Raw genomic sequence first — 17,692 nt, forward strand, 5'->3', positions numbered from 1 at the left:
CAGCAAGTGGGAAACTTTGTAGGAGTATGTCCGCACTAAGAGGGATTGTTGCAAACAGAGTAGGTAGGATTGTTCTCCATCTGTGGTTTATCTACTTTCCCTCCCCATGCCTGAGCGCTCCCATGGCTGTGATCCTTGGTTAAGTCAGGGAGCTGTCTTAGCTTCTTCATATATTTTTATTTGAACCTGATAGGCTCATGCTCATTACCCAGTGATAAGTGATACTAATATTTTCATTCTAATATTTTGTAAGTAATTTCTACAAAATAGGAGTGATTTTAATTAGTGGGACTATGCTTTGTATATTCTTGGAAAAGGGTAAGTTGTAGTCTTCTGTACAGATGATTGTTAAAAATGTAAAAAGGTGATGAAGTATTAAAAAACAAGATTAAATACAGATCTGATTTATGCTGTAGTTTTTCCACTAACATGCTGGGGTGACATGGCGGTCTTTGATGAGTGTTAGTGGTTTAGACGTCGTAGGCTGATTTGGGACATTAGGTAAGTGTGGCTGGTTTCGCACGTGTTTGTGTGCCCTTGTTCACATGGCAGTATCTAACGTAACGCATTCAGATTTCCTAAAGGTGTGTTTTCTTTCCAGGTATTTTGATTACAACCATAGCCTCCAAAGGAGAATTACAGAACTGGCCTGACCTCTTACCAAAACTCTGTAGCTTACTGGATTCTGAAGATTACAACACGTGTGAAGTAAATATATTTGCTTTGTTATATAATTTTTCTTTCCATATTGTGTATTAATAACCTTTGAAAGTTTCTTTGAAAATATTTCAAATCTTAAAAGGCTAAAGTTACCTTTTTGTTTTAAATTAGTGATAATTTGTCTTACAGTTGTCAGAAGACTTAAGTTTTAAAACCTCTCTACTATATTTTCTATAAGGAAATATCTTCTGTTATTGTATTTGAAAACTTTTCTTCACTGTAGTATATATGTAATAAAAAGTTGTTGTCAAGCTTAATTAGTTGGTACAGTATTTTTTGAAGATGGACTTAAAATTTACCAAATTCCCGGACCATGAGTATTTGTTCAGCTTCTCTAAATTATTTTTGTGCCTCTTACTATATGACATGTCTAGTTTAGTATTAATCCTGCGTTAATTGTAATCTCTCATTGTTTGCCACTGATCAAATCGGTAGCAATCTTTCTGTTTGGGAAAGTGAAAGAATTTGGATTTCTTCTAAAATTTCTCACTGTTGATGAGTACTGTTAAGAATCCCTTTCATTATGTAGGCATCCAGTTTGGGTAGAAAGTGTTTTTAAATTGAAACCATTTTAGGTATTTTGCATAAGGCAGTGATCCCTTTTCCTCTCAAAAAAGAGAGGGGCTTGGCAGCAGGGCAGGCACAAGCAACCTAACGTTAAGAATCAGGTGGTCTTCTGACACGGCAGTTTATTGCCCAGATCTGACTTTGAGAAGGGGGAGACTGAGGAAAAGAATGTTTAGAAAAGACTCTAAGAAAAAAAAACCTTGCATTCTCATACATATATATGTGTGTGTGTGTTTTCCTATAATGCCTTAGAAATACACTGGTAAGATTACAGAAAAACTAAAATAATATTGAGCCACCAGGCAACAGTTGATTAAAATTTAAATAGTGCTTTGGTTAATGGTAATAACATAAAAGAGTATCAAAATTTTAAGCAAGCACTTTCCAAAAATAAAAAAAAATTAAACTGCTATAGTCATAAAATTGTGGAGGAACTACTATGTAAGTCATTTAAAGAGACAGTATTTGTAAATTTAACTATACTATGGAGACTAAGTTTCAAGCTGCTACTCTTGGAATTAAAAGCAGTAAAGTATGTAAGTGGATAAGCTAATAGGTTATGTATAGTGTACAAGAGCTCTAAATTAGCCCATTGGTGTAAAAATGGCTATAGAGAAATGGTGGCTAATTGGAAGTGCCTGCCGTTTTAACAGATTTTTGTCACCATTACCCAGTTAAGAGTTTATATACAAGTAATATTTTAACAGATTAAGACCTGTTAATCTCTACTTCAAAAAGAGAAGTGGCACAGTGGTTAAATTTATATGTAAGTATAGAGTTTTACATACTGATACTATTTAAAAGAGGAAAATTAATGTTGACTTAAATATGGCAAGAATATTTGAGGAGTTGGGTTTTTGAATTAGATATTACAGTCCCCGCCAACCAAAACATCTTCTCGTTCTAAGTTATTTAATGCTAAAATTAAAATATCGCTATATTTAAAATGAGATTTTAGATAACCAATGGCATAATGATTTGTCTTATAATTGATTAAATTTATAGATTTTATGAGGAAGCATTTTATGTGGGCTGAGAACATTAATTCATACAAATTAGTCAATGTTCTTCAGTCTGCTTTTAAAGCGGCTTTATTTTTAATTCTAATCATTTAAATGTTGTTGCAGGGGGCATTTGGTGCCCTTCAGAAGATATGCGAAGATTCTGCTGAGATTTTAGATAGCGATGTTTTAGATCGTCCTCTCAACATCATGATTCCAAAATTTTTACAGTTCTTCAAGCACAGTAGTCCAAAAATAAGGTATGTGTATATCCAATATTAATTTGTGAACTCTGATATAAACCTGACCATTTTCTTATTTTTGTTTTTCCTAATATTTTTGTGCTTAGAGAAATACATTAGATACTCCACAAAGGTGAATTTTGATAATTGAAATTTGGTTCTTTGAAAACAAAGCCCATGAAATATTGACCTTTTTCTGATGAAATTGTCGTTTAATACAAGAGTTCTTTACCTTCTACATGTTTAAGTACATTTGTAATGGTTAACAGTCTTGCTTTTGAGGTCCTTTTTGAAAGGCTAAAACTCGGGTTTTGAGGGGTTTTGTTCCTTTGTTTTGTTTAATTTATGAATCTTGGCCAAGTTACACGTACCTCCCTTTGCCACCTATGTATTAAAAGTTCCTCCAGTATGACATCTAAATTATTAAGTAATTTTAGTTTAAGGAGCTTACATCTATTCATAAAAAATATTTTAATCCTGAAGGATTTTTGAGTGTACACTCTGAAATCACATAGTAGGGCTAGTTGGCTAGTCTTGAAGTTAAACTGGTCTGTTCTATTTTTTCCTTTAGAGCCTTAGTTCCTTGAACACTGCCTAGCATATAGTTTTTGAAATATCATTACTTTTAGAATATTAAATTAGCCTTTGATTATTTTGTTACCAGTTGTGTCACGCCATAATTATCATGACGCCTCTTGTATTATTGAAGTGTTTGAGGCTTTGTAACTTCACCAAAAGTTTTCCAGCCTGCTGTACTTTTTCCCCCTCCAGTTATGTGTATTTTTTTAACTTAAATCTTGCTTATTATTTCTGTGGAAAAGTCATTGTTCTTTCTCTTGATTGTCATTTGATTTTTGTTACTTTATAGTTGTCAGTGCTTCATGCTTTTATGTAGAATAATTAAATATATTACTATGTAAAGTAGAAATTATAGTTTCTACAGGCTTCAAGGATATCCAACTGAATGAATGTTAGTGTATAGGCTATACCTGTTAAGTTTAGGTGCCCATTGGGGCTTACCTCAAGATTCCACGCTGTATTCCAGAAAACTGTGGTTTCCACAGTGTGACCAGACAGTAAATCAGGAATCTTTTTCTTGCTTAAATTCTCTATTTAGTTCTTACTCTTGGACCTTGATTTAATTTTACTTTTCTGCTTAGGCAGTACTTAATCCAGTATTATTCACAATGGAAACCTAAGAGGTGCTTATTTGTGGTACTGTTATGCAAATAAACATTTTCAAAATAAAATTTTGCTCTTCTGGCATAAGTAACTAGGCAGAGGATTTCAGTTTCCCTAGGTAGTCTTCCCCCTTTTAACATTTCTCCTAAGGTGTGAAAGAAAGTGATGATCTGCATATTTCTAAGAAAGTTACTTTTGGTGAACAATTCTCAGCAATTAAAAGAAAGAAAAATTCCAGGTAATTGGAACACCATTACTGGGTATGAAAATTTCTTTTGTAACTTTAATACAGATGTTTGAAACTTAACAGGGTAGAGTTCAGCAATATAGAAGTGTTTCTATTCAGTGAATGTTCGTTTTTGGCCATTTGAGATTCTGTAGAACATACCGTTAAAGTATTTTAGTGTATATTTGGGTAATTGACTGTATCTGTTAGATATTTTAGCTTTGCACTAAACATGTTTTCCATCTTTTTGTAATTTTATTCTCTCTATATTTTAACACCTTATTAGTACAGTTTAACGAGCATTTACTATGAGTGATTTTCCCTTTCGCTACAACTGTTGAACTTTGAGAAGGTTAGAACAAGGCAAACACATACAGTTTTATTTATGACATGACTAAGCAATTTAAAAATCAGAGCCATTTTATTTTTTAATCATACTTAGAAGTACACAAATTGGGTTACATTTCTTAGCTTACGGCACATGCCCATCATTTCCTACTTCCATAATGTCTTTAGTTATTTATTTTAATAATCACTTAAATCCACCATCCATAATAAAAACAAAGACCTTAAAAGCAACCTATATCTAATCCCAACTTTATCCTTTTCTTGGAATTTAAAAAAAATAAATTTACTGATCTTTGTTTTTAACTTTATAAAGAGTATTGTACTGAATTTAAGCTTTGACTTCTTACATTCATTATGTTGCTGAGATTCATCCATGTTGTGTCGCTGTACGTCATTTGTTTTGACTATATATTTCTTTGCATGACAGTTACATAATTTATTCATTTCTCCCTCCCACCACCCCACTCCTCCAACCCCTGCCAGTGGCCTTTAGGTGGCTTCCAGGTTTTTGCTGTTGTGGGTATTGCTCCTGAAAACATTTTATGCTTGTCTCCTCTTGTCTATTTGCAAGATTTTCTCTTAAGACAAAATCTTGAGAAGGAATTTCTAAGATACAGGGCATGTCAGAGAATAATGTGAAATAACACCAAACTTTTTAAAAATGTTTGCATCTATTATACTCTTTATTAGTAAAACGAGGGATTTCCTGGGTATACATATTCAGCCTTTAGTACTGTCACACATTTTAATTTTTGCCAGTCAGATAGATAAAAAGTGATACTGCATTATGGTCTCGATAATTCACTTGATGGCTCTGTCATTAATCACATCGAACATCTTGTCGTGTTTGTTAGCTGTACATGGTGACTTTCACTTCTGTTTTCCATCTTTTTTTCTATTGGGTTACTGGAAGAAGCACCCAGGATAGATAATTGATAAAATGTATAATTTCATGATAAATACTGTGGAAAATGAGAGTAAGGGGTTAGGGATTCAGAATATTTTGTGTAGAAGGTTTTCTGTAAAGGTAACATTCATGCAGACCCTGAACCAAGTAGTCTTTGCAAGATCAAGGTGAACATCAGAGAACAGCAAGTATAAAGGCACTGGAGTTAGGAGAAGGCCATTTAGAATGACAGAAGAAAAACAATTTTGTATCATAGTAGGAAATGAAGTTAGGGAGTAGCCATGTTATAAAATAATGTCTAAGTCAGTAGTCAGCAGACTGACCCATGGGGCCAAATGCAGCCATGGCTGTGACCTGTGAGCTAAGAATGATTTTTGGTAGTGTCATTAAGAATTTCTGTGGAATCGAATGGGGTATGTCAGAGCACATAGACTAGACTGCTCTCTTGTTTTTAGCTTCAAAAGGAATGCATACTCTTTATTTTTAAGTTTCCATTATGCCCCTATCCAGCCTCCATTCTATTAAAAATGTGCACGTGTCCTCTTCAGACACCTTTCACTTTCACAGAAGCAATAATAGATTGCTCTGCAACCTGCATTTTTCACATCATACATTACTCATATTCTTTCTGTGTTATTACATAGAGAAATCTGACTCATTCTTTTTCTTTGTTGGGGAGTGTATATGGCTCTACGTAAGCCATAATACTTTCATAGAGGAATGTTTAAATTTTGTTTCTAGATCCCATGCTGTTGCATGTGTCAATCAGTTTATCATCAGTAGGACTCAAGCTCTGATGTTGCACATTGACTCTTTTATTGAGGTAAGATTTATTGCTCTTCCCTTTGGTTTTTGAACATTAGAAAATGTTCATTGCATGTAGGTTTAGAACTACTTATTTTTCCACTTGTATCGTGATAATAAACATTGATTATGGTGTGTTTAATATCTTCAGTATAAAAATTTCTCCTTCAGTGTACTATTAATTACATGTGAAAGATAAATCTCCCATTATTTGCAATATTTGAAACATTGGTGAAGTTGAATAAACTTGATAAAGAATCTGAAGGCAAGACTAAAAGGAATACAGTGAGTCTTCATTTTACGTTGTCAGTATGTTTTGTGACTTTAAATGAAACAAAATATAATGAAACCAATTTCACCATTGGCTAATTGATACACCCAAGAGTCAAATTCCTATCACATCTAATCAATGTGATAATGAAATGATGTTATTTGAGGATCACCTGTACTTCTGGTTTTCTTTTGGTTTCGATTTATGCAATTAAAGGTGTCGGAGGGGAAAACCGGCTCTTGAATTTTAAGCAAGCATCTCTAACAACACTTAAGTTTTTGATAGAAGAAGAAAGATAAGAGCATAGTTTTTTGGTCATGAACCCTAAGCAGTAGAATTTCTTTTCAGAACTTTCTTTGCTTGATAACAGCAATTATGAAAGAATCGTTTAAGTTCCTTAACCATTTCACTTTTATTTTGGAGAGACAGGAAGGGAGGGGGAAAGAGGGGGAGACTGATCAGTTGCCTCTCACGCAGCCCCACCTGAAAATTGGCCCATACCCCACACTTGTGCCCCAAATGGAAATCAACCCACAACCCCTTGGTTTACAGGCCAACTTGCAACCAACTAAGCCATGCCGGCCAGGGCTCAACTGTTCTTTTAAGAAATCCTTCCAAGGCTGTATTTCTGTTGGAAAATGATAAAAGAAGGTGGAAATTATGTGTTTTGGGGTTTTTTTTCCTTATTTGCTGAGTACCTACTATAAATCAGGCACTGTGCTTGGTGCTAGGGATATATAAATTTTGTGCCTCAATGTGTTTTAAGTGTAGTTTGATATAGAGGGTAGTGGGTAATATTAGAGGTCCACAGTAAGACTGCCTGGGTTCAAATATCAGCTGGGTTAGCAGCTGTTAACCTTGGGCACATTAATGAAGTGATGTTTTCTGTTTCATCATCTGTAAAATGAGGCTAATCATAGACATAACTTGATGGATCGTTATACATTTGCTATAAATAAATTGGAACAGTGTCTGCCACAAAGTAAGCACTCTACATGTTAAGTACTGCTATAACTACTTTGAGAAGTTGTAATTATATATAACAGTATTTCCTCTTAGTATTATTCAACACCTTAAGGCTACTGTGATGGACATACCAGCATCTTATACAGAAATGTAATGTAGAATAAAAGAAATTCTCTGTAAAAGTAAAAATGGTACAAGACCATTTGCTCTGCAAATGGAGCAAGAACATGTCCTAGCATTTTAAAATATTTTCTATGAGTGTTATATGCCATGTTAACATTTCTCTGCTACTTGCTAACTGTATAAGAGTTTTTCATTCTGTAAGAAGAGTAACCTCTAAAGGAGATGCCTGACACATAGTAGGTCCTCAATAACTATTTGGTTCATGAATAAATAAATTGTTTTCTTCATTTATCTGTGTTTTCATCAGGAGCTGATGTTGTGTGCTAGGATTGACATTATTGGTGAAAGTGTATTAGTTTCTAATATATGACTATAACCTACCTTGGCAAAGCTCGGTATTCCTATTAAGACAACATCAAATTTAATGAAAGAAGTATATCTAACGTATAAAGCAGCACCTGATGGATAAACAGTATTCTTCTGGGACCTTGTAAAATATGTCTGGTTAAAAGAGGAACTATAGACTTTTGAAAGCACTGGGGACTTGGGGAAATCAAAGATTTTAAAATGTGAGAAACCGCTCTGGCCAGGTAGCTCAGTTGGTTTGCAGGGCCTGTTAGGAACTGGGCCACACAGCAGGAGTTGGGCTTGAATGCAGTGCACTTGAATCATTCCAAACCCATCCCCTCCACCCTTCCTTGGTCCATGGGAAAATTGTCTTATGCAGAACTGGTCCCTAGCGCCAGAAAGGTTGGTGACCACTGGGTCAGAGCATTGTCCAATATGCTCAAGTTGCGGGTTTGATCACCAGTCAGGGCGCATAAAAGAATCAACCAATGAATGTGTACATAAGTGGGACAACAAAAATTGATGTTTCTCTAAAATCAATAAAGTGTTAGAAACAGTACTTTACATGCTGTCATTTGATAATTGAACTTCTTCATTTTTCTGACCACTTTCTTGTAATAAGATTTTAGGTTTATCTATTTGGAGACATTTTTGTGATTTCCTGGGAAAAGACAATGAGGCACATTGGATTTTTATTTTTTATGATGTTTTTACCGCTTTTAATGTATGTGTGTTTTCGTACTTACAATAGAATTTCAGTAGTGGGGTGGGGAGGTTTATTTCTTCTCACATTCCAACTTGTAAGCTCTATATTGGAGGCTCTGTTCTGCTAGTGGAGGCTTGTCGGTAAAGTGAATGTGGGCTTATTCATGATTCCATGGATCAGATTCACATTCTCCCCACTGGCTAGCAAGTGACTTCAGACAATTTTTTAAAACCTTAGAGAGAAACTTGTTAAAAACAGTGTGGGATTGATTGCTCTTATTTTTTCAGGAGTTGACCTGGTGAACATTGGCTGTTTAAGGTTACGTTTTAGAAACTTGGTACATACAATTACCCAATCATTGATGCTTTATTGAACTTCCACCTGTTACCTCCTTAAGAATCAGAGTTGGTAGTGCTAATCTCTTGATACACAGTAATTTTGAAGGATAGATCAGATTTTATTTTAATGATTGCCTCTATTTCTGGACCAGCTGGATGAATGTCCCTATGTCCTAATGACATGGTTCTATTCTTACAAACAATGACCTCAAAATACAATCAGTCATACTCTACCAGAAAGAATGGTTTTTAGATCATTTACCAAAATCATAATTTTTGGCAATTATCATTCTATGTTTGTCTTATTTTATAATCTAATATTATAGGCCAATTCATTCTTTATTTGTACTTCTTAGCATTTTTAAATATTAGCAACTTGCATATAACTGATCATTATTTATAAGCTTTTCTAATATATTAGAATACTTAACTAGGAAACAAATCTTGTCTATGCAATAGAATCTTTTTGCATTGGCTGGGGATGAAGAACCAGAGGTACGGAAAAATGTATGCCGGGCGCTTGTGATGTTGCTTGAAGTTCGAATGGATCGCCTGCTTCCTCACATGCATAATATAGTTGAGGTAACTTAAAGGATCACTCGTGGTCTTCCCCTCGGAAATCTCGGGCACACGTTGCATAATGTGAAACTGCTCTTTTCTAGTGTTATTTAACTCATTTGTGGGGACTACAAAAATAGTTAACAATTGTCTTAAAAGGATAAATTCTCTCTATGGTTACTTTTCTTTCATGAGATTTAAAATATTTTAAGATGGGTTGCTTTTATTAAGATGTTTTAAAGAGAAAAAATTAGTTAAAGTAGTAGGTAGCTTTTAACCAGGATAACTAGGAAATTAAATTTAGATTATTTGTGTTTACTAGGTATGAGTTAGGATAAATGATCAGTAAACTGGTAGAATAATAAGATGTTAACTATTACTAGAACAAAATAATTTGCAAGTGGATTAAGTAGTATGAATCTAGTTCCTCTCTCTCACTTCTAGAGGTCCATATGGTATGGTATGGTATTCCTCTCTCCTTTTCTAAAACAGTAGAAAAGATCATTGTAAAAATAAGGATATGTAGCAGCGTAATATGGGGGATAAATGACACTTTCTCTGAGGAGCCTATTCCCTCCATGAAGTGTTTAGAAGAAGCAGGTGGAATTGGTTGAAAGTTTCACTACTGAGTTTGTAGTTGCCCATAAAGTGAAACACATCACTTGCCAAGGCCACGTCACAGCTGGGGAGCCTAATCGTAGTGCTGCGGTTCTTCGGTGTTCGGCACAGCAGTGGGATGTGGTGAAATGTAATAGGGGTTGGCATGCCACGCCTGTTGTGTTGCCACATTTTGCCATGTGAGGTGTTTCAGTGGAGCAGAGGATGTATGTGAAGAATATGTCACATAACTCCAGCTCAGAGTCCCAGGTACTTTGGGAAATCATTTGTGACTTTGTTTATTTGGTTTTTGCACATAAGGGTTTTTTAAAGAGAGTAGACAGTGTGCCTTTGGATAGATTTGGGGTCAGATGTTCTTCCAACTAAGAGTGAATTTGGCTTGCTGTGTTCAGAGAACATGATAAACCTATTTTGTTGGAAAATACAAATTATAATTGCACTGAGAAATGTCATTACTTCTTTCCAAATTAAAAAATAACTTTTGTAATTGTATTTATATATATATATATATATATATATATATATATATATATATATCCTTAAATATGTGGAACATGTACTTGCAGGAGACAGCTTGAGTACTTATGAAAAGATTTCATTTTAAGAAGTTTAATGGAGTTTTTTGATTTTGCTAATTTTACAAAGACTTAAAGTTTGATTATTAATACTCAGATTTTTAAAAATCTCAGTGGTTTCATAGAACAAAACACATCCACACAGAAGCACCTAAACAGTGCATGCATTGTACGCTTCATTAGGCAGTATTCTAAAGCGGCAGTTCTTAAATTTGGCTGCATTTTAGAATTAACTAGGAAGCTCTCTTTGGGTTGTTGTTAATTTAAACCCTGGGTTGAAAATTAATATAAAGTACAAGGCCATAGCAAAGGACTATTAACCTGCTGACATAGTATGAGGTTTATTTTAATTGTATGATTTTAACTGACTAACATTACGGCTCCTTTGTTTACAGTACATGCTGCAGAGGACCCAAGATCAAGATGAAAACGTTGCTCTAGAAGCCTGTGAATTTTGGCTCACTTTGGCAGAGCAACCAATATGCAAAGATGTGCTTGTGAGGCACCTTCCCAAGTAAGTGTTCCATCTTATGAATGCTTCCTTGTTCTTAAATTTAACAGCAATTCCTCATTTTTATATTTTCAGGTTGCTTCTATTATCAGGGAGTTAGAATTATCATCAGTCTATCAGTCGCAACTTCTACCAGCCGCTGGTTATAACTTCCCTAATCTTAGCCATCTGAATGGGCACAGGTCGTAATCACTTACTGTAATATGTTTTATTCCTGGAGTTTGGGTGTTTTAGATGTTCACAGTGCTTGGATGTTCTTATTTTTATACAGTTATTTAACTTTTTTCCCCCAATAAATTCTTTCCCCACCAAGAAAGCAGTAGCAGTTCCACATGTTTTATTCTGGTCTGTCTGGAATTTATTTGGAAGTAAAGTATAACATCATGTACCAAGTGGATTTTGTTTTCTTCATAAAATCTATATACCACTGCTTCTTTTCCCTAACTTACACGACTTTTATGATACGCTTTTTCTTAGCATAGGATTATCTAACTCTGAGAGTCATACAAACCAGTATTAACTTTTTATAAAAACTAAAGAGCTATTTTATTAACGTAACATTTGGGAGATAATCATAATATACAGTCACAGCGAGGTGCTCTGTCATTATACTAATAAAACCTAAACATTTTTAAAACATATAGGGCTTTAAAAAATCAGCACTTCAAACATTAAACAACTCTGCCAGTCATAACTGGGTTTGACTTAACATGGCTGCTTTCATTTTTAATTGAAATAATGCATTGTGATGGTGGAGAACATCCATGTCAATCTGATGCTAATATAAAGAACATAATAAAAGAACTTGTGTTTCCTATCTCTGTTAACCAGACTCTTAAGTATGAGCAAAAAAGTTTTGGTTCGGAATCAGAATCATATATGGAGTGATACATTTTGTATTGATATGAGCTCACATAGAAAGCACTAATGTAACAAGGGATGGGTGGCATAAAATTCTTTTATTTGTTTCTGGGTAATATAGTCTATTCTGTTTTCTTTTAACCAGTACTATACCGTCAATTATTGTATTGTTCTCTGGTAAAGCAGATCTTCATTTCTTTTCTGACTCTTCCCACATTTGTTCTTGTACATTAATAATCTCTTGAGGTTAAAATATTTAACCCATTGTCCAACACATATTTAAGTAGACATTCATTGTTGGTATTGACATCATTGCTTTTCGGCGATCCTGTATTAAAAAATAGTTTTTTGTTTTTAAGGGCTACTTGAAGCTTCGGGGGGAGAAGGCGTCTTAAAAATAGACCTGTTCAAAAATAATGGGCTGCCTTGCATTAGAGTCGTTAGACACATCATATTTCATGTGGTCAGTGCCTGAACTCATGTGCCTTACTCTCTGACCTAATTTTTTTTTTGCTTCCTCAGCTTTAACAGTCCCTTATTTTCTGCAGATCTTTTTATTATTTTATCTAGCACAAAGATCATGGTTTACAAATTAATTGTACTATCTGAAAACCCCAACTATGCTGAATCTTCCCTGCCTTGAATTAATTAAACCTTTTGTTAAATACTGCTGGAAAAATTACTCTGTCAGGAAGATTGATGTCTATAGAAATCCATGATCTTCGGACCGTTCACACTGTCAGTTTTTCTTACTCTAGGTCAACTTTTATTTTCCAGTCACTAGAGCAGCTACTTTCAAACCTTTATCACTCTCTGTAGTTCTCCTCATTCATTTTGAGCATTCTGCTTTATTGGGAAAACAGATGACCCTGCATCTTGCCCCAAAACTTACAGATATATTTTAATGAGTTGTCCTCTTCCTGAGCAGTGATTCTTATTTATATGGTCTTGGATTGCTTTTTTTTTTTCTTTTAATCCTCCAAGACCTCATTCCATCAGATATGTTCTCTCTCTTTTAACTTTCTCTTCTCTGTTGCCCATTTCTCCATAACTTTTTAACTTGCCACAGTTCCTCCTTAAAAAGATTCGAGGAATAGATGGGGCTCATTGTCTTCACTTCTTTACCTTACCTCATGTTATGTTAACCCCTCAGAATTTGTACAGTCTGCCATCTGTCCTCTCCATTTTTCTGAATTGTTGGCAGAGATCCTAAATGATTTTACTATTAGTGATCCAAATGAACCCAGCTCTGCAAAATGTCTGTGGCTTACAAAATATGGTTGTGTATTGTAAATTCTGTCTCGGTATGTTGTACATTTATGCTGCTAAGTTACTATTTTTCTACTTTAAATTTAAAAGGACTTTGAACATACATGAAAGTTTGGCTAGTGCACATTTTACAGCTATCCAGGAAATGTTAAATCCCACTGCTTCTGTCTCTCTGTTAGTATTCCTTTAGTTAATGAGGACTTACAGCATTATCTCATTGGTTGTAGAGTTCTACTCAAAATTGTTTTCATACGTATTTGAAGTAAGGCCTCAACAAAAACCAAAGACATTATAGAGTAAGAGTTGCTTGCATGTGATACAGGAAAGGAAAATTGTAGTCAGACCAAACTGATTTTGAATTCTCACTCTTCTGTTTACTTAAAATTCAGGACCTGTGTAATAGTGTAACCCTGAAATAGTGTAACCCTGAGCCTTGGTTTACTTGTATGTAAAATGGAGATCATTATACTTTACTCACTAGTTATAAGGAGGGTGCTTACTGTAAGCTTACAGTAAGGCAGTGGACAGTGGGCAGTCATGAGTGGGCAGTCATCACAGTGGGCAGTCATGAGTATGAGGTTCTTTGCCTAATCATACTTTCCCCAAGCCACCCAGAACAAATTAAGTTAGATATTGGATGCAGAGGACTGTGGACATTGTTAAATAGTTCCAAAGTGTTCTCATTCCTTTTATCTGCAGTGGGCTCTTTCAGGTATATGTAATATGCCAATGAGAAAACAGATCATCAAAGCTTAAGAAAACCTGTGAAAGTTTAAAACTGGCACAGCTACAAGAGGAATTGGTGTTACTGTTTTAACTTTACATGTTTTGGTATTTCTTTAAATTAGATATCATAAATATTCCAGTATATCTGGAATTCCATGTTTATAGACATCATAGTTCTGTTTTAGTGACTACCTAATACTTAAGATTGGATATGATACCCTGATTATTTTCTTAGTGAGAATTTAAATTTCCTTTTTTTATCAAAGGCTATAATAACTTTGTCCATAGAACTTTTCTTTTTTTGCATTATTCTTTTGACTGAATTTTTTTACACTTAGTTTTTTATATTTTAAACACTCTCTTCTATAAAGAGGAATACAGATATAAATGAATTTTTCTGATTGACAATGGCCCTTCAGCTTCCCTTAAATAAATTTTCTCAACTTAAAAAGAGTAGGTAGCTGTCGTTATAAGCAAACATATGAAGTAGTATATGGCATCATCTACATCGTTCCTTACAACACAGACTTTCAAAGCACCAGAGATAGATGTTTTCTAGAAGTTGAGTAGTTTTTGAAGGGGTACGTGGGTGTGGGTGTGTGGTTTGGGTTTTTTATTTTGCATTCTAGAAAGTGTGCCACCACCACTCTGTTTCTGTTGCAGAGATGATGTCTGACTGTCAGGGCAAGCTACACTTTGCACAGTAATAATGCACATTCCTTCATACAGTCTTGTGTTTCCTATACAGGGTGGGGCAAAAGTAGGGTTACATTTGGGAGTGTGTGGAACAGTTAATATTCTTGTGTTATTATTTATTATTGTATTGTTTTCCATATGAATAACTGTAAACCCACTCTTGCCCCACTCAGTATATTCAGTTTTCTAACATGTATTAGAATACATAATGCTTGTATTCTAGTGATTCCTTATTTGACTTTATAACATGAAAAAAGAATTGAGGAATGACATGACCTGGGAAAGAGAAGGGAGAATCCTTACCACAATGAAAATAGGTACATTCGTACCCAGCTTTTTAAGAATATAAACCATTTACGTTTCCAGAAATAGACTTCTCAAAACTTCCCATTCACTTTTGGGAAGCATCCCTCCTCTGTGGCATTAAGTGAGAGGGGAAATCAGTTTGTTTCAGTGAAAAAATTCAGCACAATGGAAAAGTTTGACTTCAGTCAATTTGTCATTAGTTCAAGGATAGTCTCGTTGCAACCCAATACTTAAATTTAAAACTATATTTATGTGTTATATATTTTTCTAAAACTGGCATAGATGTTCTGTTTTCATTTCCTGCACTCTCAGCTTGAGAGCCCACCATTGGTTTGCTCTAAAGCCTCAGCATCTGTGATTTTCCCTGGCAGTCTCAGCAGCAGCATCTTGGCTAGGCTCCCTCTCCTGGTTCATAATGTCAGGGGTCACGTGATCCATATCTGCTTCTAGAAGCTCAGTTTGTACTTCCACTGGCATAGTATTTTTATCATTATTACTTGGAAAACAAAATATAACAACCTCCTCCTCCCACCCCCATAAAGAAAAAGGGAATACAAATACTAAATGCAGGCATATTGTAACAATGTGACACATTTAGAAATAAAAGAAAAAATTTGTCCCTTTTTCACCTACTCACTTTCCTCTCCAAAGATACCAGTTTCTTATATATCCTGCCTAGAGAGTCTATAAGTAAAGTTTGTGTTTACAAATAATTACATGGGAAATTATACTATTTTAACACAAATGAAAATGTTGCCATGTGTGCTATACACCTGGGTTTTTTTGTTTGTTGTTAACTTTACTGTAATTTACTTTAACCAAGCCTCAAATGGTGAACATTTAGATTTTTCTTAATGTTTTTGTTATTGTATCAAGGAACATTGGTCTTTAAAAAATGAGAATGATTGGTGGTATATTTGGGATAAATTCTTAGGAAGAAATTGCTGTATTTTTATTATCTTTATTTCCAAGCACTATTAATCTTATCTCCATTAAGAGTCTTACCTGGTGGATCTCATGCATGAATTGTGAAAAGACTACAATATATATTAGGAACGCTCATCTTTTGAAAAGGGCATACAGCACAAATGTGCTCTAAGACAATATTAGTGGTGGTTGTCTCATTGGTGTTATTGATATACAAAAGTTTAAGACTTCTTAATTTTGTTGGTCTTTAGATTTTTGTTTCATGAATTTTTTTGTTTGAAATAGGTTGATTCCTGTGTTAGTGAATGGCATGAAGTACTCAGATATAGATATTATCCTACTTAAGGTAAGGAACCTATTTCTGGTGAGTAGGGAATATTATTTTTATTGACTTAGTAAAATTTTTAATTCAACCAATAGAATATTTATTTAAAATAGACCCTGTGTAAATGGGCTCCTGTTATATGTAATACACTACACAGTTCAAAGATAGAAGCATTAAAATAGCTGAAATAGGATCTCAATGGGATTCAGGTACTCAGGTTGTACTAGCCTGATGGAAGGCAATATGTGTTTTAAAGTACCTGATAGTTAACATGTCTTGCGTAATCTATTCTCTCCTTCACAAAGAAAAGGTATACTTCAGAATCCTGTGCCCGACCCCATCTGGATATTCTGATCTTTCACCTTTGTATATATTAGCCTGTAATGAGTATTGCCAAAATTTTCTCTTTAAAAAAATACAGGGTGATGTTGAAGAAGATGAAACGATTCCTGATAGTGAACAGGATATAAGGCCACGTTTTCATCGATCGAGGACAGTGGCTCAGCAGCATGATGAAGATGGCATTGAAGAGGAAGATGACGACGACGATGAAATTGATGATGATGATACAATTTCTGACTGGAATCTAAGTAAGTCGGAGAGGGAAAAGACAGTTGCCTGCTTTGATAACCACTTTCTTGGGAAATAACTTACATACCATATAATTCACCCATTAAACAGTACTGTTCAGTAGCTTTTAATGTAGTTATAGATGTGCAACCATCACCACAGTAAATTCTGGAACATTTCATCACACCAGAAAAGAACCCCATCCTCATATCAGCGGTTCCCATTTTCTCCCAGTCCCCCAGCCCTAAGCAACTACTAGTCTGTGTTCTGCGTGTTGATTTTGCCTTTTCTGGACATTTCCTATAAATGGGATCATGCGATACAAGGTCTTTTGTGGCTGGCTTCTTTCACTTAGCCTGTTTCAAGATACATCCATGTTGTGGCATGCATCAATACTTTATTCCTTTTTATTTCAGAAAAATAATCCATTGTATGGATTTACCACATCTCATTTATTCATTTATTTATCAGTTCATGGACAGCTTGTTGATATTTTGTTGTTTCCCCCTTTTGGCTGTTGTGAGTAGTGATTCTGTGAACGTGTCTTTAAATGTACATGTGGACCTACGTTTTCAGTTTCTTGGGTATATGCCCAGGAGTAGGATTACTGGGTCCTGCTAACTCTGTTTAACCTTTTGAGAGACTGCAGGCTGTTTTCCAAAGTGACTGCACCACTTCCTTTCCCACCAGCAGTGCCTTAGGTTGCAGGTTCTTGCTTGCTGACAATTGTTAACCTTTTTATTATGGCCATCCTAGTATATCAGAAGTATGTACCGTTTTGGTTTGCTTTTTTTCTGATACACCTCTTTTTGTACTTACTGTTCATTAGATTTTTTAAAGATAGCTCTGTCATTGCTCAAAAGCTATGTATTTTTTTGTTTAATACCACAAAATAGGCACATTGGTCATGAACTTTTTCTTTTTTCCTTACATAAACTTACTTTGTGATTATTTGTATGCAAATTGACTGACTATCCTGGATAATTCTGAAATGAACATAA

The 17,692-nt window shown here is 34.7% G+C and overlaps 1 protein-coding gene across 5 annotated transcripts in view; it reads left to right on the forward strand.

Moving 5' to 3' along the window:
• Positions 1 to 17,692, forward strand: part of TNPO1 (transportin 1) — a 93,410-nt gene that overhangs the window by 48,109 nt on the left and 27,609 nt on the right. For all 5 annotated transcript variants that reach the window (XM_037032343.1, XM_037032344.1, XM_037032342.1 and 2 more), the window contains exons 5-11: positions 602 to 708; positions 2,415 to 2,548; positions 5,935 to 6,016; positions 9,209 to 9,331; positions 10,896 to 11,014; positions 16,082 to 16,142; positions 16,543 to 16,711. In XM_037032343.1, coding sequence (XP_036888238.1) covers positions 602 to 708; positions 2,415 to 2,548; positions 5,935 to 6,016; positions 9,209 to 9,331; positions 10,896 to 11,014; positions 16,082 to 16,142; positions 16,543 to 16,711 — 795 coding nt within the window. The remainder of the gene's footprint in view (positions 1 to 601; positions 709 to 2,414; positions 2,549 to 5,934; positions 6,017 to 9,208; positions 9,332 to 10,895; positions 11,015 to 16,081; positions 16,143 to 16,542; positions 16,712 to 17,692) is intronic.

This window comes from Sturnira hondurensis, unplaced genomic scaffold (genome assembly GCF_014824575.4).
Source record: "Sturnira hondurensis isolate 20B ecotype Veracruz unplaced genomic scaffold, ASM1482457v3 Scaffold0021354, whole genome shotgun sequence".
In the NCBI taxonomy this organism is placed as follows: Eukaryota; Metazoa; Chordata; class Mammalia; order Chiroptera; family Phyllostomidae; genus Sturnira; species Sturnira hondurensis.